The 26,053-nt window shown below is 36.5% G+C and overlaps 1 protein-coding gene across 16 annotated transcripts in view; it reads right to left on the bottom strand.

Moving 5' to 3' along the window:
- Positions 1-26,053, bottom strand: part of LOC107981432 (putative thiamine transporter SLC35F3) — a 671,722-nt gene that overhangs the window by 536,103 nt on the left and 109,566 nt on the right. For 14 of the 16 annotated variants that reach the window (XR_004345268.1, XR_004345269.1, XR_004227324.2 and 11 more), the window contains exon 2: positions 9,499-9,746. Coding sequence is in view for 10 of the 16 variants with exons in the window: in XM_031928083.2 (XP_031783943.1) it covers positions 9,499-9,746 (248 nt within the window). In the remaining 6 variants the exon portion in view is untranslated. Of the gene's footprint in view, positions 1-9,498; positions 9,747-10,108; positions 10,319-26,053 lie in introns of those variants that run through there. The other 2 variants (XM_032601907.1, XM_031928091.2) reach the window with 2 other exon arrangements.

Here is a 26,053-nt window from a genome sequence, read left to right as displayed (position 1 = left end):
AGGTCAACTAAACCGACACAATTCCCACTATTGGTCCATTGAAAATCCTCATTGGACCCGTGCAGTCGATCACCAACATCAATGGAGTCTTGTAGTATGGTGTGGTATTGTTAATGGCTATCTAATTGGGCCTTACTTTTTTGACGGTAATGTTAACAGAGATAGATACCTCCATTTTCTGACAAATGAATTACCAAATCTGTTAGAAGATGTTAATATACAAACCAGAATGCGTATGTGGCTTCAACATGATGGTGCACCTGCGCATAGAAGTTTAGATGTTCAAGATTTTTTAAATCAAACATACCGCAATAGATGGATAGGTATTGGACGTGGTGAAGATCATGTTGAGTGGCCTCCACAATCCCCAGATCTCACGAGCCCAGATTTTTATTTATGGGGCTTTTTGAAAAACAGCGTGTATGCGGACGCCCCTACTACTAGAGAAAATATGATGCAAAGAATCATTAATACTTGCAGAGGCATACCAAGGCATGTGCTTCTGTCGACTGTTGGAAGCTTTGAGCGAAGAATTCAACAATGTATTAGACATCATGGAGGGATTTTTGAACACTTAATTAGGTAAAGCTTAAACTCTATTTATAAAGTGATTTTTTCATGGTCTTGCCTTCATCTGCCGGTGTCTTCACGTCTTGCCTTCATCGGCCGGGCTATGATTCTTGCCTTAATCGGCCGGTATCTTCACGTCTTGCCTTCATCGGCCGGATCAAAATGGGACCTGAAAATCCACCCTGCTACGTCCTCGTCGTGGGTCCTGGACATCAAGTTTTATAACGATGACAAAACGCAGGAAATGGTACGCTAAATGATTAAAATCTTTTCTTCTATTTTAAATTTACTACTTCGTTTAAAGTGCAACATTTAACACGCTTTCAGGATCCGGAGTCGAAAAAGTGGGTGCTGTTTGAAAAAAAATAATTTGACCTTGAAATGACCTTGTAGGACTGGCTCAAATTCGAGGTCACAATTCTTCCCCCCCCCCCCCCCCCCTATACAACAACTTTGATCTCTACCACTTTTTTTTAATTTGGCGTTGCTAGAGGAATTACGTAGGCGGGGTTTCATTCTGGCTGCAGGACATTGAGATGACCTTCAGTGCCGCAACCGAACATACCATTCTGAACGTAAAATTTACCGCTCTTTCCATTCCCGCAATAAAAGAATGGGGTTCCTATTTAAAAATCCAAAGTTGACCTTCAAATGACCTTGAAAAACGCGTTCAAGGTCAAATCCAAGGTCACCATCGTGTTGCCCCTTCGATATCCTACAACTTTGATCTCTACCATTTTTTCGATTGTGGCTGTCCCTGACGAGTTATGAGCGGTGCCCGTTTAAATTGGGTCACCCTGTATATATATATATATGGTGATGAGTATGATAATATACAGTTACAGTGCAATAATAATAATTACAATAATAATAATTATAGTAATACTGATGCCAATCTCTCTTATGTTTTTGTATCACTCAGAGTTAGATACGATCGTTCGAACTGTCGATTTTAATGTGAAAATAAATGGTGGCGCAGGCGCCTCCACAGCGGTTGATATAGCATCCTCGTCAGAGAATCCTGACGGCTTTAAAGTCATAAAAAATCGGCGTGGATCTAGGGGCCGTAAGCGCAACAAAGAAGGCTGCGATCCTTCTCACACCGTGAGTGGCTCTTCGGCGATCCAGGCGAATGGTGCTGAGAATTCCGTGGAAATAATAATTTCTAATGTATTTGATGGTTCTAAGCAAGAACATGGCGATGTGGTCCACGGTATTCTCAGTACCATCCTGCCGTCAGTCGCTCGGGACGACATCCGGACCACGCGTATGCTTCGAGCAGAAAGATCTGGTTCGCAAGCAGATTGTCAACGACTATCGCCATGGGGAGTCTGTCTCTCTAGCTTTAAGCTATTAATAGATATTATGCGAGCGAAACACGCATTTACTAGATTCAACACAAGACATATTAACATAGTCTTTGAAATTGGAAACGAGTAATAGCCTTATTTAAAGTAGAATTTTTATAAATGAATTTTTAAGTAAAGAATTATTTCTCCAATTTAAAAGTCTTAAAAGTTTAGTACGTGGTCTGGGTTTTAAGTATGTTTGGCATAGAGGCGGTCGTTTCCTGGCTAAAAAACAAGACGGAGATATGTCACATTCGTTCATGACAGCAGTAGACCTGCACGCGTTTGCTGCATCTCATGACAGTGCTAATATTAATGTAAATAATATTAGCACCAGTATTAATGTAAATAGACTGACAACGGTACAAGACGGTGATGTCGCAAACGACGCGAAATCTTCGTGCAAAGAAACGTGAAAACTTCCTAGTGAGGTTTGGCTTGACGGAGGGAAGGCGAAAGAGACAGAACGCGAGGGATTTAGGGCGGTATTTTTAGACGCAACATCCCTAAACAAACATATGGAGATGTTCTGCCAATTTCTGGTGACTGCTCGTCTCATTTACCATATCTTCGGCGTGACTGAGTCGCGTTTCGGGCCAAACGTTGACGTGTATTCACTCAGGTTAACGGCTAATCGGTTCTTCGGCAGGACAGGAATACCCAGGGAAGAGGCGTTGCACTTTTTATACATAATAACTACAAGGCGACTTTGTTGTGCTCATCACCAACGACGCAAGACGAAGGCAAACTAGGTATTCCTAAATACCTTATGTGTAGGGTGCAAAAGGGTAAAATGCCTCCTATTTTGTTGCGGTTATTTACAGACCACCGGGTATCTCCTTTATGGGAAGTTCCGACTTAATAAATAAACTAAAATCACACGCGGTAGATTATAAATATCGAATAATCATGGGGGATCTGAATGCGAATATGCTGCCGGCGTCTCAAGACGCGAAGTTCATCAAAGACCTTGCCTGCAAGTCAAATCTCAAGTTAGTTGATCATGGCGCGACTCACCACGTTGGGGTATCTCATACATGGATTGACGTGATTCTCACTGACGACAATGAAGCAGTGTTCGATGCGAACAACATGATGGCGACCTTTCCGAGCTGACACAATATCATCGATGTCACAATTCAAAGGCCCCAAAGTCAAAAACCCCAGTCCTGAGTCCTTTCTTTTATAGAGATTTCAAAGACGTCAGGCAAGAGGAGCTTCTGTCTCATCTTGCTCGGCCAAGACTGTCGAAAGTAAGTTATATTCTCTTAGCCACAACATCATGGCTGTTATTGACAGGCTTGCCCCTTTAAAGCAATTTAAACCTAAAAAGAAGGGATCTCCACCATGGGTTAACGCTGAACTTAACGATTTATACGACTAACGTGAAGCCGTTCAGCGGCGATATAGGCGGACCCGTGATGGTAGGCTGTAGTCGGAGTTCCAATCTCTCGCTGCTCGGGCAAAACAACGCACGATTGAAGCGCGAAAGACTTTTATTCAAAATAGAATATCTGAAGCGTTGAATAATACTAATAACAACTAGAGAGAGCTTCGAAATCTCGGGCTTTTGCCGGAGTCCAGGGAGGAGCTACACAGTTTTTTGCCGAATGAACTTAACACTCATTTCGCTGGGGTCTCCATTTTTCAGACGGAGCGCAATACGGACTTGCATGATATCTTAGCGACGGCCAGTGATGATGGTTTCACTTTTCGTGAAGTCACTTTTTCAGACGTGGTCCTGGCCGTTGCACACTTTACTTCGCAGGCTAAAGGAGAAGATGGGGCATCACTGCTAAGTAAGGAAAAGGGCCTATTTGGTGCCTCTCAAAAAACAGCAATTCCATCAGCTGCTTCGGACTTTCGTCCGATTGCTTTGTTGAGCTTTCTTTCCAAGGTTCTCGAAAAGGTTGTCACTGAGCAGATATCCCAGTATGTAGAGTCTAAAAGACTACTTGATCCACGCCAAACGGGTTTTCGGATAAATCATAGCACGCAAACAGCACTGCTAAGTCTGTCAGAAGACATTAGGGCTGGTATCAACAGCAACAAGAACCTGATCACCATCCTCCTAATGTTTGATTTCAGCAAGGCGTTCAACACAATTTCGCCCTCAAAACTTCTTCGTAAGCTAATCAGATTAGGATTCTCTAGGTCTGTTCTTCTGTGGAATGCGTCGTATATTACAGGTCGTAACCAACGTATGGTTACGAATTCGAATGGCCATTCAGATTGGCTCACTACCAATCTTGGCGTGCCACAGGGCTTAGTCCTGGGGCCTCTTCTGTTTAGCCTTAAAATTAATAATTTTCGAGATTTCCTGGCTAACTTCAAAGGCCCAGAGGGAAAATTATCAGACAGTGTCGAACATTTGCTGTACGCTGATGACCTGCAAACCTATACTTAGGTGACAAGGGACGATCTGAGTGAGGGTGTGAAACGCATGTCAACTGTGGCGCGTGCGGTGTCGGCATGGGCATCTGAGAATGTACTCCACCTCAATGTTGGAAAAACTAAAGTCATTATTTTCGATTCGGATAATAACATCAATACAGTAAACAGTCTACAGCTGCCTCTATTGTACCTTGTAATTGTATTGTATATTGTATTGACTTTATAAATTAGCGAGAATGAAATTTATTTGTACTTGTTATTGTCACGTCGTGTGACAAATCTGTGATATGACAAAGCATAGTATAATTGTGATATGTATGTATTTTTTTTTTTTTTTTGACTATGCAAAATAAATCTGGAATAATAATAATAATAATAATAATAACCTCACGCCAACATTCTCTCTCTCTCTCTCTCTCTCTTTCACGAACTTGCATCGCAAAGGCGACTAGCTTAGGGATTCAGAAAATATCGACCCGCAGCGGATGAATCCGCAATCGAATGATCGAAGCGTGTCGACTGTCGCCGAAAGTGCCAACGCATTCGCACCGTCCAAATGTAAGATTAGCGCAACAGCGCGAATACTGTTCTTTCTTTTGAATAAATTCAGCGGTGAGCGAAACTATTGTTCACACCATAAATGCTGTGTTAGATTACTGTGTTGTGCATGCTTGCTGCTTCCTCCCCCTGTTAGGGTAGAATCCACCAAGGACCCCGTCACTCTCCAGCCCAGGTTGCCACGTCACAAACTAAATAAAATTGATGATTATGCAAGAAATTTTTTGTATTGTGATATACCAAAACATACTGTTTTTACGGAAAAGAAGTGGATTAGACGTAAAAACTATTCAAATACTTTAGGGAGATTAATCTTTTTAATTTCTAAAGATCGAGAGTTATTTCACTTAAAATGAATATTACACAGAGTTAAAGGGGCAACCTCATTTGATGATTTAAAGAACTTTGAAAATAAAACGTATTCAACAGTTACTGAAACAAATAGCCATGGGATTAATTAAAAATGATAAAGACATTTTATAAATATTTGATGAGGCATGTACAATTATGTTATCAAAGTAATTGCGTTTATTTTTTGCTTGGTTTTTAATCGTGAACAAATTACCATTAGCACAGATTGTTTGGGAAAAATACAAGAATTTTTTTGTGAAGACTTTGTAGTAACTTGAAATCATTTGCCTGGCATAAAAATTATAATGTTTTTTTATTATAAAAGTAAGCGTAATAAAAACTAAAAGTTTCATAGCATAGCTTGCAATTCTTTTTTACCTTCGGTTTACTTTTAAAATTTCTGAACCAGCGGCAGTAAAACTTTTTTTATTATAAAAAAACACGTTATCCTCGAAGACACTGGCACACCAATTTGCAACAAACATGGGAGTTGGCGAGCAAAATATATAGATAGATAGATAGTTTGATAGATAGCGAGGCATGAAGACTGTAGAGATTAGCACGAATTCTATTTATTGTTGACACAATCACACGGGATATTTTTTTTATAAAACCAGAGCTTTGCAGATTAGTTGTGATAGTTTTTGAATAAGTGTCTACCTTTTGTTTCGCTTTTATTTGAGACAAATCTCTCGGTGTTTTTAGTTACTTATTTGTTAGCAGACTCTCTTAGGTCTGAAGGAAATTTTTATAGAGATTGACGGAGCTTGTATTGATGCTTCTTTAGCTTTTCGGTCGGCTAAATCATTACCCATACTGCCTATATGAGCTGGAATCCAGAAAAATTAAATCGAATTCTGACTATATGATATTTTTTGGAATTCGATTGTAAGTTTTTTAATTTCGAATAAATAGGGATTTGTTTTGACCGACATTTTGAGGTATTTCAAAGATAAAAGTGCGCTATAAGAGAGTCACTAAAAATGTAGCAATTCCCATTAGGGTAATAAAGAGCCATTTAAAGAGTGTTGAGTAATGCTACGCTTTCGGCAGTGAAAATGGACGTGTATTTTGTCATACTGATTGTTACTAAATTATTTCTCTGTGCTGTAACGAGCGGTCGCAGGGGAAGGCGCACCGAGAAGCTTTTGCAACTTAGGCTCCTTCGACCTACGTCTTCGCCTATCGCGTTTTCATGGTTTCGAGCAGTGCCTGTCCAGGAACGTTCACGGAGCAACACGTACAGCAAAACCCATAAGTCTCAACGACATTCTCCGAATCATACCTACGCAAACTTACAAACATCGAGGCCAAGGTTCGTGCCACCCAACACTCGACTCGTCTTTTAAACTTAGTCCTCTCACGCGCCATGCACAATTATTTGTATCTATTATTTGAGTCAATACACGAAATATCACACAAGTGTTTGCGTTGTGATCTACCAAATCCCGCCATTCCTGTCTCCCGCTCATGAACTCGGCAGGGTTAGACCGGGGAGTAACCGCGGCATCGTCGTCGACGTCGGCAGTCAAGTAACGCTGTGCGCGGAGAAAGCGTTTCCTATTCGCAGGCAACCCGGCTGCATTGTACGGAGTCGCCATTGTACCGACGATTAACGTCCGTCGGCGACTCCAGCATCATCGGGGGAGAGCCGTGGCGTATTAGATTATCGTAGATAGAAACTGCTCGATGACACGATTTTGAAAAATAAAAATTAGAAATTCAAAATTTATAAACTGAGAATTGAAATAAAAAAATTGATATAAAATAATTTAATAATAGCATCATTAGAAGTACGGTTACAGTGCTTTGCGAAACGAAAAATATTTATCGGAAATATTTTTTCCCTTCTGGAAATCGTTTGTGTTGTGATCATGTGTTGAATAAGCGTATGTATGAAGAGGAACTCAATGTGATTAAAGTATTTTCTAACACAAGTTTTTTGAATTCAAATGAAATATCAAGATTTATGAATGCAATGACAAGTACAGGTACATTGTTAAATAAAGTAGGAACATTTAATATCAGTGAGGAACGTCTAAAGGCATTCACAAGTCTTTCTTTTGATAGTATAACTCAATTATGTAAGATGTTGGTTTCTATGAGACAATCAGAATGTTGTAATGTGATTTAGGCTTTGGTAATTTTTTTGTTTAAATTGCAAACAGGAAATTCCAACAAATTGATATCTTTGATTTTTCAATTGCAACGAGAACAACAGGTATCTGACTTTTGCGATTTTGCCCTTAATTCTTTTGAAAAAGATTTACTAAATATTCAATTCGGTATCAAGAGTATTCTTCGGGAAGACCTTATAACAGATCATACATCCTTCATTGATAAAAAATTATACAATTGAAATATGAGTTTGTTTTGGTTTTTGATGGTACATAATGAGACAAATTATGACTGATCCAAATGGGTTAAGGAGCATATGAGACCAGGTGATAATTGTATAGTAGACCGAGGATTTAGAGATGTTGTAACATATTTAGAAGAACTAAAAAGAGGTAAATGAATTACGTTTTGTAATACGATTGTGAAGCGTTGTTGAAGCATTTCGTGGAATTCTAGGCCAAAAATACAAACTGCTACATCATCAATTCGACATTAAACTTCTTCCCAAAGCTGGTTTGTATTGCCAGAGAGCATGTTTTTCGAACAATCAATTTAGAAAACGTTTAAACTCTGATCAAGGATCACGAACTGAAATCACTGATAGAATGTTCAGTTCTCTTGCAACAAGAAATACTTTAGCACAAGAGGATAAATATTCTAGATGGTCTTAAAGAAGTTCTCTTATAGTAAAACTAACGTCGGAACAACTTTCTAGAGTTGACAGAAAATGATTTAAAAATATTTTTTTCTGGCACATATCAGTTATGACAGGCCATATCTTATTTAGCGGAAATGTTAGATGATTCTAACAAACTTAATGTCAAATATGTCAAAATGCAACCGGACATTATCAAAGTTTAAGTTGGATCTTGCCCTATTAATAGAAAAGTGTACAAGTGTATATTCAATATTAACCTAACACAACTGGCTCAAACAGCATTCTGCGTTACGTATGTGACTGTGTTAACGATCTAAGGACAGTCCGTTGTTGTTCACACGTTGCAGCCACAATATGCTACATTTGTAATGTAAGATATCAGTCTAAAAGCCTAAAACCTGCTTCGACGTTAAAAAAAAACTCTTTTTATACGAAGAAATTAATCCAGTCAATAATGAAGATAGCGATGAGGATTAGATAACTCTAAAAAAATGTTTATCATATAAACAATTGTTGCAAAGTTTTATATGACATTTGTTTATATTGAAAAAAAAACGAAAGTTTTCATACTTTAATATTTTAATACAAAATGTTTTTATTCCATTTCATTATTAAAACTATTAGAAAAAGAAGAATTAAGCTTGTTATGAAACTAACTGCGTACACATTGAGACATATTTCTACCACATCAATTGCAAGTTGTATGCTAAATGTGTAGACACGCAGACACACACACATGGACAAACACACGCGCGCATACACACAGATTCACGTAACATCACATGTACTTCTGCATGTATGTATTTTTATAACATCGGGTTAAGCTATATTAGATTTTCTTGGACATACCTGCCTTTATTAACATGCATATTGATTTATACATGACAATACTTGCTGAGTGTATTTCAATATATGCTATTACAATTATTTTTTATTAAATACATTGAATATAACCCCGTAGATAAATTCGTAACTGATGAAAAATATTTATAATCACAAAAACGGCGCAAAACTAGTGAAAATTGGAAACAAAATCAGTATTTAAATATTTTAACTATATTCTACCATCTGAAAAAAACTGAAAAAATTCATGTAAACGTATTTTTTGACGAGAAATATGATGGGTTATTCAGAAGTTAGCCGATTGAACAGCTAACGTACTAAAATTAAAAAGCTGTGCTAAATTTCGGTTTTTAATTGTTAAAACGGTCTAATTAGACCCTAAATTGGCCAAAAAATCATTTTTTTGTAGATTTGGATGAAACGCATATGCTTAAATTTTTTCAAAATAATTTCTTGAGATGCGGAATAAAAAATTGGACAACTTAAAACACTGAAATGACTGCTGCGTCGTCTCTTTGGCACTTCCAGGGCTAAAACTTTGGGAAAAATTTTCTTTTTTTATGTCCAAAATGAAGATGAATTTAGAAATCGAAATCCGTTGGGGGCCATTTTCATTACCTTATCCAGCTATACCCTTTAAGAATAATTTGTAGTTACCTTTTTTGCTGATGTAGCGCAACAAGATTCATAAAAAGTTGAAAGAGATCCTTGATTTGTATAAGAATTACTATTGTGTAATCTTAATTGACATACTTGTTGTTGTTGGGTTAGATTAATTCCACAACTAACTACTCCCACACTTATTGCATTACTCCCTGTGCTTTCTCTATGATTGTTACTTTGATCTGTTCTATAGGTATTTGAAGAGTCATTGCAGTCTATGGTACCGGAATGATGTATATCATCTGAAATAATAATAATAAGAAATATAAGCTTCACATGTGGATAGAATACAAGAATGTTAATGCTAAAGGAGAGTAATTTGAAAAGTGCATAGTTAAAGTCGGACGAGACCTTAAGTCACCGAGTCACTCATAGAATTAGTGATTTAAATTCCGCGTTTTTTTTAATAATGCAAAAAAGTATTCGCACTATATTTTTTCTTCAATCGAGCAGTCGATTGATAAATGGACAGTTTTATGACTTGTTGCCACAGAACTGGCTGACTCGGAGTGTGGCCGAAAATAGGCAAGCATTTGTGTTAGTTTAGTTTTAATAGTCGACTATGTATCGCATCGCGTATAGTTATTAATCTAGCTTAACATACCGTGTACAGGAAATATATTTACATTCTTGGTGCAGATTTTTTCCTATGAGGGTTGTCTCTGCATCACAGACTAAGCTCTAGATAAATGCAAGAATAGACGTGTATTTTCTAAAAAATCCGTACATTAAAGTCTGGTTTTTGTCATCAAGCTGATAGCAAATTTTTTCCATGCTAACAACGTTTTGTTGGTGTTTCTGGATCCCTTCAGATCTTTATTAAAAAAAAATATATAGACACAAAATGCATTACAAAATATACAACTATAAATAATAGACAAAACTATAATATCATACTAATTTTCACGAAAAAGTTTACACGTTTAAAAATTAAATAATGTGAGGATAAAATCCTCGTATCAAAATGACATTGTATTACATCGTAGAATTGTGTATTTACATACGACTAATCATGGACAGTGAGTTAATTATAACACTGCTCCAAGCGGGTCAAGCTTTACAGCCCACTTCCGACGTTGGTTCCGATCGGTTAAAAGCTCCGGTGGCCGACGCAGGCTCCATGAATGTTGGGGCGAGCCAATTACCTCAAACAAGACAGGAGGTTATAGAGGTGGGTCACTCGGCCCTCAAAGAAAGATTAGCCTCAAGTGACGCATCAGGATGTGATGGAGTCATAAACAGGGGAATGTACGAAGTATGGTCTAAAATTCAGACAGCAGATCGTGCGGAAGGAGAGTTGATGGACAAGATTCAGAACCTTCTGGACAAGAAACATTCACAAGAGTGTTAAGGATGACATGAGGAAGGTCATGTCTTTCTGGAAACGGCTCATCAGCGTAAGAGAAGCGTCGAGCAAGACCAAGTCTAGCTTTGGACTGATGATGTCAAATAGCTCACGGACCTCGCTGACCTCAGAAGAAAAACGGGAGGTAGAAACGCCAAGAAAGAGGAAGGAACAATCTCCTACACAGAACGAGATCAATAAGAAAAGAAAAGAAGAGGACAAGACACCAAAGCATGGCCAAAGTGCGCCACTAGCGACGACTTCCAGCACTACTAAGTTCCCACCGTCCACAACAGGGATATTACCCCCTGGCAGAGGGTCGAAACAAAAAAAAAAGAAGAAAAAGGAAAAAGAAGACAATAAGATTAACAATGGTGTTGTAAATCAGAAAGGCACTAGAAAATCTAAGCCGCCAAGGGCGAGATCAACCCGACCGAAGGCTCTAATCATCAAAGCTACCGACGGAAAGTCCTACGCTGGTATCTTGAAAAAGATGAAAGCAGACCCAAAACTGAAGATGCTAGAGGATAGCGTAAATAGGATACGCAAAACGGCGGTTGGTGACCTACTTTTGGAACTCCAATGTACATCGTAAGGGAAGGCAACGGAACTTCGACAAGCAGTGCAAGAAGTGCTAGAAGAGGGTGTCACTGTAAGAACCCTACAATATGTAAAGGTCTTTGAAGAAAAAGATCTTGATGTTCTAACTACTAAGGAGGGCATCATGGAAGCGCTACGGAGGAAGTTTTAAGATAGCAGCTTGAATGCAGTTTAGGAAACGGCAGTAAAGTCTGTGCGCAAGGCATATGGCGATACGCAGACGGCGGTCATTCAAATGCTAGCAAAAATGGCTCAGCAGATGATCGCAAAGCAGAAAATCAGGATAGGCTGGGTAGTATACAGAATACGAGAGATAAATCGGAATGCACGTCCATTTCGCTGCTATAAATGTCAAAGATTTGGACATATCGACAAAAACTGCACAGTAACACAGGATCAAAGTAACCACTGTTACAAGTGTGGAGTCGAAGGACATAATGCAAGAGATTGTAAAAACAAACTGAGCTGCGTTATCTGCCAAGAAAGAGGAGCAACAGAGAAAAGTGACCATGCTGCTGGTAGCTACACATGCACAGTATACCGAGCGTCAGTAGAGGAGTTAAAGAAACGAAGAATATGAAGATGAAATGTTGACCAGCGAGGAAGGATTTGTTCGTGCAAAGATAGCAGGAATACACGTATACAGCTGCTATGCTTCGCCTAACGCACCGATCGAACAGTTCAAGAGGCAGTTAGATCGACTCGTGCAGGATATTGTGAAAGGAAGCCAGTAATTATCGCAAGCGATTTTAACGCATGGGCCGTAGAGTGGAGCAGTCGAAGGACTTACCAAAAAGGACGAGTACTGCTAGAAGCTCTCCTAGACTTGGTGTTAGTTAATCAGGGTAGCACTAATACCTTTAGAAGAGGAAAAGCAGGATCTATTGTAGACCTGACCTTTGTTAGTAATTGCCTTATTGGCTCCATTGCCAAGTGGACCGTGAGTAAATACTACACAAATAGTGATCACCAGGCCATAATAATGGAAGTAAGAAAATCAGTGCATAGAGTGAAATACACGAAGCACTCCCGAAACAGGATGTGCCCTTATATATAAGAAGAATGATGTCCGACTATTTGAAATTGTAGGAGGCCCAACTCAGAAGCGAAGGTTACTCTTAGCCAGTGTAACCATATCAATTATGCTATATGAAGCCCCAATATGGGCAGATGCAATGCGGATGAAATCGTATGCTCGAATGCTAACCACTGTGTACAGATGAAGTGCACTAACAAGGAAAGGTACCCAACCCGAACTCACCGATTTTGATGATTTTCATATATGTTGTAGAACATAAAAAAATAAGAGACACGTATTTTTTTTATCGGCTAATTTTCACTTTTAAGGGGTAAAAACCTCCCCTAAAGTTAACCCCCAAAAAGCGTTTTTTTTAAATATCTCGGCTTAAAATTAATATTTTTCAATGAAACAAATTGGAGGTTATTTCTTACAAAAAGAGCAAGTATTTCATGGTGATTTGAAGAGTAAGGGTAGCATCCCCTATTTTTTAGGGATTGAAAACATATATTTTTTGGCATAATTTTATAATAAAAATGTTTAAACCGACTAAAAAAAATTGGAAAAAATGTTTAAACATCCTTAATAACAAAATTTAGTTGACGTCTTTCGGTGTTTTCATAAATATTACCCCTAAGGGGGTAAACCACCCCTAACACAAAATAACTGTAAATATGTAATTCAATACATAATATTTCGTAGAAAGTTTGTATATAGAGGTTTTCGAGGTCGCTGATTACAAATCTGTTATCAGATTTTGAAAATTCAAAATGGCGGAACCAATATGGCGGACGGAAATATCGAAAAAAAATTTTATACAATAAAAAAGTTTTAAACGACTAAAAAAATTGGAAAAAATTTGTAAACATCTATAATAAACAAATTAAGTTTTTCGATTTTTTCATAGATACTTCCCCTTAGGGGGGTAAACCACCCCTAACACAAAATAACTATAAGTATACTTCAATCCATAATATTTTGTAGAAGGTTTGTATATAGAGGTTTTCGAGGTCGCTGATTACAAATCTGTTATCAGATTTTGAAAATTCAAAATGGCGGATCCAATATGGTGGACGGAAATATCGAAAAAAAATTTTAACTTTCAAAAAAACTTGTTTACAAATGTGTGATCTTTGTAGCCTGTACATGTGAACTAAAGAGCCTTAAACCCTAAACCCCTAAAGAACAAATAGGCTAAATGGTTGTGCATTTTAACCAAACGACTCCAAACCCCTAACCTCCAGACAAGCCGAAGGCCTATGCTTTACCGTAGACACGAGTATAGACATATTACCGATATTTTATTCTATCATTTTGTATGTAACAAATAACGTCTCGTTTTATGTTTCAATCAAAGATTATTTATTTTTCTGCTTTTATAAATTAGCATAATTTCAAAATTCAATCAAAAGTAATTTCATAAATTGTAAAGTATTTCATAAATTGCATAATTATATAATTTTATAAATTCAAAAAGTCCACACTTTTTTGCAAATGAAAAAACATAGGTTAATAAAATTAGTTTATCAAACTCTTTTGCGTTTTGTAATAAAATTTAATGTTGTCAAACTTGGGAGTTTTTCATTGTTACAATTATTTCGTAAGCCGAAAGTTTTTTAGATGAATTCTCGAAGTAATGATTATTGTATCTATAGTAAAATATTTACAGTCTGGAATTCCATAATAATACTATTTGCTACGATTTAATGAATTTATCAAAAAATCTAAATTTAATAATAAATATTATTCTAATTATTATTATTATTTTTCATTATCATTGCTATTATCAGTATTACTGTTATTATTGCTATTGCAATTATGCTTATTCTTCTTCTTCTTATTATTATTATTATATTACTATGATAATTTTTGTTATTGGTAAAAATACATAAAAGAATATTAATACTCGAACTTCATTTGCAATTAAAGAACACGTTGTTATTGAAAGGGAATTTTATATGCATTCATTAGTTTAATGAATGTTATCGTACATTCAATGATAATTCCACAGATAAATGTCTTTCAGTCATAAAAGTTGTTGACAATATGTGCGAATCAGTATGTTCTTTTTTTAGATTGTTTTCATCGAGTGTTTACCTCAGCTGCCTGTGTTATTTTTTAGGCAGTGAGTGAGTTTTGTGGGTATTCTAGTTCGATGCCGGAAAGTACGAATAGTACGTCTTTTTGTTTGTCAGTGGTATCATACAGTTGTAGAAAATTTTCTTTAGTTATTTTATATAGATTTACATTATTCAATTTCAAAGTGAATAAAAGTTGAATAAAACCAAAAATAGAGTTTTCCGAACATCACAAAGTGGAACGAGAATTCTTCTCCATTGCATAAATTAATGATTTGATTCAATTTACATTCACTCGTTTTATTCTGGTAGAAATGTAGCAGTCGTGCCTTACATGCAAAAACACAGCTTGTATAAATTTTACCGCTTGTTTTCATTTTAGATTGAAAAATGAAAATTAATCCGTTAAACGTTCTAAACTTATTATTAGCATACTTTCAAGCGTTAAATATACCAGATAGTGTCACGAATTATCACGAAACAGAGTTGGCCGAAAAAATAAAAGAAATTTTAATAGATGCAACACATGATTTCAACGATGTAGAAATGATTACTGATGACTCTTTGGATTTTCAAGAAGAGTATAAAGACCATAATGTGGAAATAATTGAAGATGAAGTGCAACATCATTTTCCTGATCCGGATATAGCACCAACAAATCAATGTACAGCAGATAATGAAGAACTAGATTTTGAATACAAAAAAAGAGCTGTAGAATTTTGGAGAAGTAGCAAAACGAAGCAAAATTTAAGTCTCAAAACAGTGCAAAACAGATTCAAAAAAGTATCATCTATTAGTCAGCTACGTCGTTGGGCTCATTCAATTAATAAACGTATAGAGAAAAAGTAGCACAAATTTGTCAGTATACCCTGGATAATTTTCAAGCAGCTCTCGACAGTGGTTCAATTATCCATGATGAAGATATAATTCGATGGGCCTTACAAGCTAAAAAAGAAATTGGTTTTGATGATATTAGATTCAAAGCTTCTAAACATTGGTTACTCAAATTTAAGCAAGCACACCGTATAGTTTCTAGGAAAATAAATAAGTTCATAACAAGAAAAACACTAGAAAGTAGTGCAGAACTTACGGCTAAAGCTGAAGCATTTATCGATGACGTTAAATCGTGTATACCAAGGATTGGACTCGAAAATTTGTATAATACAGATCAGAGCGGATTTCAGCTAGAAATGCATTCTGGAAGAACATTAGCAGTAGAAGGAGAAAATCAAGTGCAATGTCTGGTACAGTCAATTTCAGCAACAACGCATAGTTATACTATACAGCCACTAATATCAGCTACTCGACAACTGTTGTCACCGCTATTTCTTGTTTTAAAGGAACCAAGTGGCAAGTTTGGCCCTATTATAGAACAAAACATATTTAGTCCAGAAAACGTGTACGTGGAAGCATCCAAATCTGGAAAATTAACAACAAGTAAGGGAACTAATAACAATTTTTACATTGTAATATCGTTGATCAGTTAATTAGTAAGTCGTTTAATTGCAGATCACTTCAAAATCTGGTTGGAAAAAATATTTTATCCCTATGTAGGCCATCACTCAATACTATTACTTGATTCTTGGAGTGGTCATTGTGACAAAGTTATAGAAGAAACAATGCCATAAAATAAAATTATTAACATAAAAAAATTCCAACTGGAACCCAGGAAAAATACAACCACTTGATGTCTATGGATTCCGTATTTGGAAAAACTTTGTCCGAACATTTTCTGATAATGTAATGTTAATGGATCATGATATGAATTTACATGTGAGAAATAATATAATTAAACTTCAATCATTGGTTCACAACCAACTGTCTTCACCGAGATATATAGATTTGTTTAAATATTCCTGGTATAAAAGCGGTTACGTCAATGAAAAACCAGATAAATTTGATAATCCTATAGATTTCAGTTTTGGAAAGTCTTGTGCAACACATTGTGAAATAGAAGGGTGCACAAACATTGCAATTGTACGATGTGGTTGGTGCAAAAAAGCATTGTGCTTTAAACACTTTTATGAGGACTACCATTATTGTAAAAACATCGTAAAATAATATATTTTATGCTCAATACAAAAAATGCACTATGGCAAAAGATAAAAGATTGTAGATTATTATTATACTCTAATATTATAAACAAAAATACATTATAAGTTGAAATTACAATAAAGGAATTTCAATAACATTCTGATAACAATTTCTACGGAAATTATAAAACTGCTTCACACACAGAATTTTCTTGTTTACAAATTTAGGAATTTGAGGTGGTTTGGTTAAAAAGCACAACCATTTAGCCTATTTGTTCTTTAGGGGTTTAGGGTTTAAGGCTCTTTAGTTCACATGTACAGGCTACAAAGATAACACATTTATAACAAGTTTTTATGAAAGTTAAAATTTTTTTTCGACATTTTCGTCCACCACATTGGTTCCGCCATTTTGAATTTTCAAAATCTGATATCAGATTTGCAAAGAGCGATCTCGAAAACCCTTATATACAAACCTTCTACAAAATATTATGGATTGAAGTATACTTATAGTTATTTTGTGTTAGGGGTGGTTTACCCCCTAAAGGGTAGTATCTATGAAAAAATCGAAAAACTTAATTTGTTTATTATAGATGTTTACAAATTTTTTCCAATTTTTTTAGTCGTTTAAAACTTTTTTATTATATAAAATTTTTTTTCGATATTTCCGTCCTATTGGTTCCGCCATTTTGAATTTTCAAAATTTAATACAGATTTGTAATCAGCGACCTCGAAAACCTCTATATACAAACTTTCTACGAAATATTATGTATTGAATTACATATTTACAGTTATTTTGTGTTAGGGGTGGTTTACCCCCTTAGGGGTAATATTTATGAAAACACCGAAAGACGTCAACTAAATTTTGTTATTAAGGATGTTTAAACATTTTTTCCAATTTTTTTTAGTCGGTTTAAACATTTTTATTATAAAATTATGCCAAAAAATATATGTTTTCAATCCCTAAAAAATAGGGGATGCTACCCTTACTCTTCAAATCACCATAAAATACTTGCTCTTTTTGTAAGAAATAACCTCCAATTTGTTTCATTGAAAAATATTAATTTTAAGCCGAGATATTTAAAAAAAACGCTTTTTGGGGGTTAACTTTAGGGGAGGTTTTTACCCCTTAAAAGTGAAAATTAGCCGATAAAAAAAATACGTGTCTCTTATTTTTTTATGTTCTACAACATATATGAAAATCATCAAAATCGGTGAGTTCGGGTTGGGTACCTTTCCTTGTAAGAGTGGCGTCCGCTTATTGTACAGTATCGAACGATGCGGTGTGCATTATTGCAGGCATGCCGCCGATTGACCTACTGGCAATGGAAAGTAAGGAAGTATTCCAAACTAAAAGAAGAACAAGTGACAAAACTCAGAAGCAGATCTGGGATGCAGCAAGAAAGAAGACAATGGCCGAATGGCAAACAAGATGGGATATTAGTGACAAATGGCGATGGACACATCGCCTCATACCAAAAATAGAGGATTGGACTGGAAGAGAACACGTGAAGATCAACTACTACCTCACACAGTTTTTAACCGGGCACGGATGCTTCCGGGCTTATCTGCACCGATTTAAATTAGACGAAAGTCCGAACTGCCCAGCTTGTTTGGACGGCAACGAAGATGCGAAGCATGTGTTCTCTGTGACTGTTGCGGATAGGGCTGTTTCAACGACCCCATAAACAAAGTCACGCTATGGTCTTTCTAAGATTTTCCCTAACACCTCTTTTCCAAGAAAAAAAAACAGACACACACACACACACACACACACACACATATATATATATATATATATATATATATATATATATATATATATATACTTATATAGATGGTTCTCTGTCTTCTTTTTCAACCTACGGTAAATATGTTATAAACACAGTTTCCAAAGATGTCAATTTTGGCAATTTGTTGGGTTTTCAGCACAGATTAATTAATTCATAGCTCTTCAGGAAAGCATTTTTCACTATAGACATGAATATACTTTTTTTGTAAAATTTTTTTACTTTTTTAATAAAAATACCCTTAAAGTCATATATATATATATATATATATACAGGGTGGGCCATTTTAATCAAACCAGTCTAATAACTCCTAAATTAAGCCATGAACAGAAAAATTGTTCAGATGAAAGTTGTCCAGGATCAAGGGGGACATCTTGTTGTGCAATTAGTTTTGACCTTGAACTCAAATTTCAAGGTCATTTGAAGGTCAAATTTTTTTTAAAATAGTAACCCCTATTTTTGATAGCAGATTCGGAAAGAGCAGGAAATTTTACGTCCGAAACGTCCGAAATTCAACATCCTCTAAAAGCTCTGGCAGTCGATCTCTGAGTAATGCCAAATAGCTATTCTGGTTAACATTTTGACCGAAAAAATATGGCCCAATCAGGTAACCATTAATGATCCCACACCACACCATTAAACTCCATCGGTTTTGATGGTCAATAGCCCTGTACCAGTGGGGATTTACAGGTGACCAGTAGTGACTATTGTGCCTATTTAATTGACCATCACTGCGAAGTATAGCCTCGTCAGAAAACATAACAAATCTGAAAAAATCTGGATCATTTTGTAAAACTCCTAAAGCCCACTGGCAAAAGTTAATACGCATTAGAAAATGGCGTGGCCTCACTCAGTCTTTATCGACCCTCGGTAAAGGCGCACCTAGCTCCATCTTCTGTGCCCTTGTTCCCCACGTTAGGACCGTCGAGCAGTGCTTCGCGGGGGGGGGGGGGGGGGGGCTGAAAGGCTTTTACGCCCTCTTCTAATTGATGTGATCGTTATCACGTTTCTTCTTTCTGCGTCATCCGGGCGTCTGCTTCTTTCTGCATCATCCGGTCGTCTGCTTTGTGCGGCATTGTCCAGCTATCCTCTGGACAGTTTCAACCCCGACACTGCTCAATGACCTTCGTATAGCTACATTTTTATTCCGCTGTTTCGCCTTGTCTTTAACTTCTTTTCTCTTCGGCATTTCTAACCTTCTTGAGGATAGTCCTTACGTAGTTGTTTACTGCGATCCAACCATCCTCCGACATCAACATAGTTGTCATCATTGACTCGGGTGTCACTCTGGTCTGGAGATAACACTCGAGTTCTTCTCGCTCCATTTGGTATCGCAAACAATCACAGAGAACATGCTCCACATCTTCATTAGCGTCCAAACAAGCTGGGCAGTTCAGACTGTCGTCTAATTTAACCCATTAAAAACCAGGCAAAACCTGGCAGAGATATCGAGAAACGAACTGTGCCATCCTTTGCATAACAAAAAAAAAATACCCGTGTTTTTTCGTTTGTCGATCACAATTGTTTATAACAAATTATTTAAACAAATAACTCAAAATGTTGTAATTTTGTAAAACTGAATGCGGATATCGATTCTACGGGCAAAAACACGACAAAAACCTCTGTAACATTTTTTTGTCAGAGTTCAATTTGTTAGTGTAAAATAAGCATAAACAATCGTGCGCAAATTAGTAAAAGATTCAATAAGTTTCCGAGTTATGAACCCAATTATGGCTCATTGCCGTGATCTTCTTTATGTTTTCTGCAAATAGGTTTGCAACATTTCGAACAGAACCATTCAGATCTCGTCGAACACGAACCTATCCCGCATTTTTTCATATTTCCTTGTTTCATGATGTGTTCTGAAGAATTTTCAGGCTTCCTCTTTTCCCTTGGAATTCGTAAGAACCTGTAGGAAGATCATGAGATGTTATATCTTCTTCTAGATCAACATCCGAATCTCCATCTGAACTTTCATGATCAGCAGGAACAAATGCTATATCGAAATATTGATCTTAGTCAATGTCAGAATCCTCAACTAAATCAGGTAGATCTCTAACTCTCCGTCTCGACATTATCAATTGCGTTATCGACACAGAATAATGTAATCTATTTTTATAAAAAGTTCTAATCCTAAAGTCTCGTTTCGGAAGATAATTTTTTTTTCAATTGATGTACCACCGTTAGCCTGCCACTCAAACGTGATCTCTAACACGGAAGGTTTTGAAAAAAAATAAGCTCATCCAATTGTAGCATGCAACACTATGGTATTCCGCAGGTCTACATCTAAGACGGATGAGAAGAATGATTTACATGTTAAAAGTTTGTTCCTGTTTTAGACTAATAAATTGAACTCTGACAAAAAAACGTTACATTGGTTTTTGTCGCATTTTTGCCCGTAGAATCGATATCCGCATTCAGTTTTGCAAAATTACAACATTTTGGGTTATTTGTTTAAATAATTTGTTATAAACAATTGTGATTGACAAAAGAAAAAACACAGGTATTTTTTTTTTTTTTTTTTTGTTATACAAAGGATGGCACAGTTCGTTTCTCGATATCTCTGCCAGGTTTTGCCCTGTTTTTAATGGGTTAAATCGGTGCAGATAAGCCGGGAAGCATCCGTGCCCGGTTAAAAACTGTGTGAGGTAGTAGTTGACCTCCCCATGTTCTCTTCCAGTTCAGTCCTCTATTTTTGGCATAAGGCGATGGTGTCCATCGCCTTTTATTACTAAGATCCCATATTGTTTGCCATTCGGCCATTGTCTTCTTTCTTGCTGCATCCCAGATATCCTTCTGATTTGTCACTTGTTCTTCTTTTAGTTTGGAATACTTCATTACTTTCCATTGCCAATTCCCCCCCCCTCTCTCTCTCATCTCGTTCACAGCGAATATCCTTCCAAAGACTTCAAAGTCCATGCCCAAAAGTACCTGGGCGCAGAATCGCAGTCCTGCTGTGTCATCTAGTGGTCACGTTATTATTTCTGGCATTGGTATTGTCTTTTTACTTGGTAGTACTTGTGTTTTTGGTGATAATGCTAATGTTCATGGCGTCGCGAATAACGGTGGTCGAAGTGCTTAGTGGAAGGACCAGTGGTAAATCTATTGCTGCTGCTGGTATTATTTGTGTAGGAATGTCTGGTGGTGGCGGTTGTTCCATTGTCGTGGTGTCTGGCATTAATGTATCTGTTTTTTTTATTAACGTTGTCGCGTACTCCACTGCTTTTTTGTTGTGTAGTGAAATCTGTTACTTCACTACCAACTTAGTGCGGCCTTGTTCGTCTGTGTAGATCTTTTCCACTTTACAATGTCCAAACTGTTTCAAATCTGCTTTTATTTCCATTGAGTTTCCTCTTATGCTTATTGACATATTTTTTTCATTGATTTTGTTAACTCTCATCACCTCTCCTAGTATCTCCATGATTGCTGATAGTGCCTTTTTTTGTTCATTGACAAAATTGGTATTGCGGTGGTCCGAGTAATAATCTAAGTCGGTTGCGCCTAGACCCTGCCTATATTTATTTGGTATGGTTTTCACTATCTCGGTTCTTCCTTGTAGATTTTTTCTTAGGCTTTTGCTTTCTATATAGCCCAATTTCTCCATGATGCTTTGTGATTTGAACCTTGTGTTTGCTTTTATTACCTTTTCTTTATCTTCTTTCTTTGCATACGTGACATCCGCTATGTACATGTTTGGGGTCGCTGTTGGTTTGAACGAAATGACGCACGGTCCGTGCTTCATGAACTCAATCATGGCATCTTTCCATCCACCCTTGAACTTTATGAAGACTTGGAGGTCTCCCATGTCCGTGATGTCCAAGATGTCTATTTTGTTATGGTCCATTTTCCCGTAACAAGGAGAAATGAAAGATAAAAGGTATCATTGCATGCTGTAATATATTGTTTTAAGGTTTGACATATTTGGTCATGCAATGTTTATTTGTTTTAGGGCTTATACACTTTGTCTATTTATCATTAGGGGGTTTAATGAGGTCCATTTTATTTTTAATTTAAATAGAAAAAAGAATTTTTTGATTATAGGGATTAGGTGGTGTGGGTGTTATGTTATAGCGTACGGTAGGGTAATTTATGTTTATGAGAGATATCAGTCCAGCGTATCTGCGGAAACGCTGGTCATCATTTATTTTTCATTCGTGTGTGTGTGTGGGTTTGAGGTTAAGCTATAAGAAAAAAAAAAATTCAAGAGACGTAGCAGAACAGGGCCACTAACAGCAAGAGAATATGGGTCTTATTCAACCAAAAAGAATTTTCTCGTCAAATCAGAAGTGCACGTGTTTTGAGCAAGAGATTTTCGTTTGTGGGTTTGAGATTGCTCTATTTAGCGAGCGGGAGATTTTGTTTGTGGGTTTGACCTAAAGACGGTGTTAACCCACAAGTTACTGCTGTCCATGGCTTAATCTACAGTCTACTGCTGTCCATAACTTATCAAGAAATAACAATAATCTATATCTTAATGTGTGAGTCGAATGAAGAAAAAGAAAAATGCTACATATACGTATGTGGTGACAAAACATTCTGTGTTTTAGCTTTTTAAACCTTTGTCGACAGAATTAACGGGGATATTTCAGTTGATATGGTCATTTGTGACTCACATATTGTCATAATTGATGCTCCCCTTTCTTTTTTTTGTGTCTGTTTAGTGCTTGTATTGTGTGTGTGTGTGTGTGGTTAGGTTCTTAGTTAGATTTGTGATAAAGGAACGACTGTTGATTGATTACGATGGGGTTTTCCTTTATTTATTCTTCAGATTTATCATCTACATCCATTTTTTCCAAGACATTTTTAGGGATATTTTTATTTTCAACGCGTGTTATGAAGTAAGAATTAGTTGGGTCCAGTTCAAAATCAAACGTTTTTCTTGATCTATGGTGGTGTCTCGTTCAGGTTCGGCCTCTATGATAGCGTTTGAAGTTGATATTTCTGGTAGCTTTGGTATCTTTGGTAGCTCTGGCTCGGGGTCCATGATGTTGCTTGAGGATAGTATCTCTTGTTGAGTTACTTTTAGCTTAATCTCCTTTTTCATCTCTACTAGTATGGGGATATTTTAAGGTCTTGGTGTTACGGGTTTTGGAATAGGCTGAGCTCTTAAAGTCGTTGCTGCGATTGAGAGAGCTGCCATGAAGCTCTCAGAGTTGATCCATTTAGACTGTTTCTTGCAAATTTGGTCATGTAATTCATGGAGACTTTTTTCGATGTCTTTCTTGCAGTACGGATGGAATCTTGTATCTATTCCATTTTCACTCCTGTTCTTTTTTCTAGGCTCGGCAAATGCTGCCTTGTATGCTAGGTCACTTTCTTGCTTTTTCTGCGTCCGAATCCTCAAAATACTAACCGTATCCATATTATAAACGTCCCTTTCTGTCCCGTATGGTCTCATAATATACCATTTTTCCAAACTTGGCAAAGTGCTAGAAAAAGGCGTCGTCCTTTTCATTGTCGATGCCTTGCCAGGGTAAAATACAGAACAAGTTCTCCTTACTTATTTCTCTTGTTTCCCCCGTGCCGGTTACCACTTGTATTTCGCGTTGGACTATAGGATTCCTTTTAGCTGAAATTGGCGTGTTTTCATTGGGTAAGGGTCTCCTTATAGGCATAGATGTTGTTCTGGCAGGTTTCTTGAACATATTTTCTCTTATGAGAACGGCTTTTAGATCATTTGCTCGCATAGCCTCCATTACTGTATCGTAAGTTATAGTAATCTTTTTGCTTCCGGGATCTGTTCTGTCCTTTTCGGTGAAGATGCAGCGTGGTTTCCAAACTTGCTCAAATTCTCGCACGACGGTCCAAATTGGTACCTCCATGTCGCAGAATATTGACACGTTTGTAGTTGTCGTCATCTACCTACTTTCTGTGAATATAGATTTTTCTGGGTGTTAGAGGATGTATTATTAAGGTTTGGTTTATAGACATAAATGTGTTAATAGTCGCATTCTGCTTCTATTAGGGATGACTTAGATTTACTTAATTTACTACATCTCGTTTTAGAAGTGCTAGGGGTTTCCGTTACATTTGTTTTGGTTATCGGATTGTTCCGATTGGGCTCGTGAGATTGGGGTATTTTATATGATTGTTTATTTAATTTTGGGCAGGGTATCATCATTTCGAATTTCATTCCCATTATTAAGGCTATGATGCCTACTATCATGATTAGTTGGAAAGTTAGATATTCGCGTCTTTTATGTTATTATAATTCACTTAGCTTTTCTATAATTTGTTTTAAGGATTTGGCTTTGTTAAAATCAGATTTAGGTCCAATTATTTCAATGCTTTGAGGTGCATTGGGATAAAGATTCTGGTCTCTTTCTTTGAGAATGGGGTACATGTCATGTATTTTTAGATCGATTTCGGGTTTATATAAATATGTGGTCTAACTGTATTTGGTTTCTTGTCCAAATATCATATTATCCATGGTTCTTCCAATACACGTTGGTGAGAGTCGTATTATTCCGGCTTTGTCCAATTTTACTTTTATGTCTCTTTGATCTGTGCATGAAATTCGCATTTGTTCCGGGTTGACAGTTGAATATAGCCATGATAGATCATTTTCTAAATATTTGCATTGGGTTTTTGCACTGATTCCATGTCTTATGTCACAAGTCTTTAATATTTCTGTGTTGGGATTTACCAGCATTGTTACTTCGCAGTCCTTTAATGTAAGTATGCTCTCAAATGGGCCAAGTATTGGACAGATGAGGGCGTGGTGCGTTTTTGTACATTTGATTGTGGGTTCTGCATCAAATTTAACGTATTTTTCTTGATTAGAATTTATTGCTATGTATTTGTGCGAAGATTTCACGAAAACTTTAGTCGAGGAATCGTAAATATATTGGAGACAATATATTTACGATTCCTCGACTTCGGTAGGAATATTTGTAACAATAAAATCAAGTTTTATGATTTTTTGGGTGATGATCCAAATGACGCAATTTATTCCTATAAGCAACATGTATTCAAATAATTTATCACCAAGCATTACATTTTTAGTCCACGATGGACATTAAGGAACAATTTTCTCCTACGGTGACTTTCTTTATTTTGATGTTTGCTACCTCTGTGATTATTTTAGGAATGCTACAAGCAATTCCTAAGCCTTGCCACAGGCTTTAAATATATATTTTAATTTTAGCACAAATTTATGGATATCTTCATTTTTAGCTAAAGATACAGGGTCTCTGCCATTCTAGGACCCACACAGAAAATTTAGCACTATAAAAAGGTATCTTCATCAATTTTGTGGCGGTCGTATTCCGGATCGAACTCTTACTTTCACCAATATTAAGGTTTAAATAGCTTATAAGATAGGTATAAAATATATATATATATATATATATATGTGACTTTAAGGGTATTTTTATTAAAAAGGTGAGCAAATTTGACAAAAAAAGTATATTCATGTCTATAGTGAAAAATGCTTCCCTGAGGAGCTATGTAATAATTAATTTGTGCTGAAAACCCAAAAATTGCCAAAATTGATATCTTTGGCTCTGTACCATTTTGGTAAAAAGTAATTTAAAAATTTGAAAAAATTCAGGTGCATTGGAAGCTGTTTCTGGAACATATTTACCCTGGGTTGAAGAAGAAAAAAATGTTTGATCTTTGATTTGACAGAGAACCACGCGCACACACACACACACACACACATATATATATATATATATATATATATA

The sequence above is a fragment of the Nasonia vitripennis genome, assembly GCF_009193385.2.
Source record: "Nasonia vitripennis strain AsymCx chromosome 4 unlocalized genomic scaffold, Nvit_psr_1.1 chr4_random0003, whole genome shotgun sequence".
Classification (NCBI taxonomy): Eukaryota; Metazoa; Arthropoda; class Insecta; order Hymenoptera; family Pteromalidae; genus Nasonia; species Nasonia vitripennis.
This window is presented reverse-complemented; position numbering and strand designations above follow the sequence as displayed.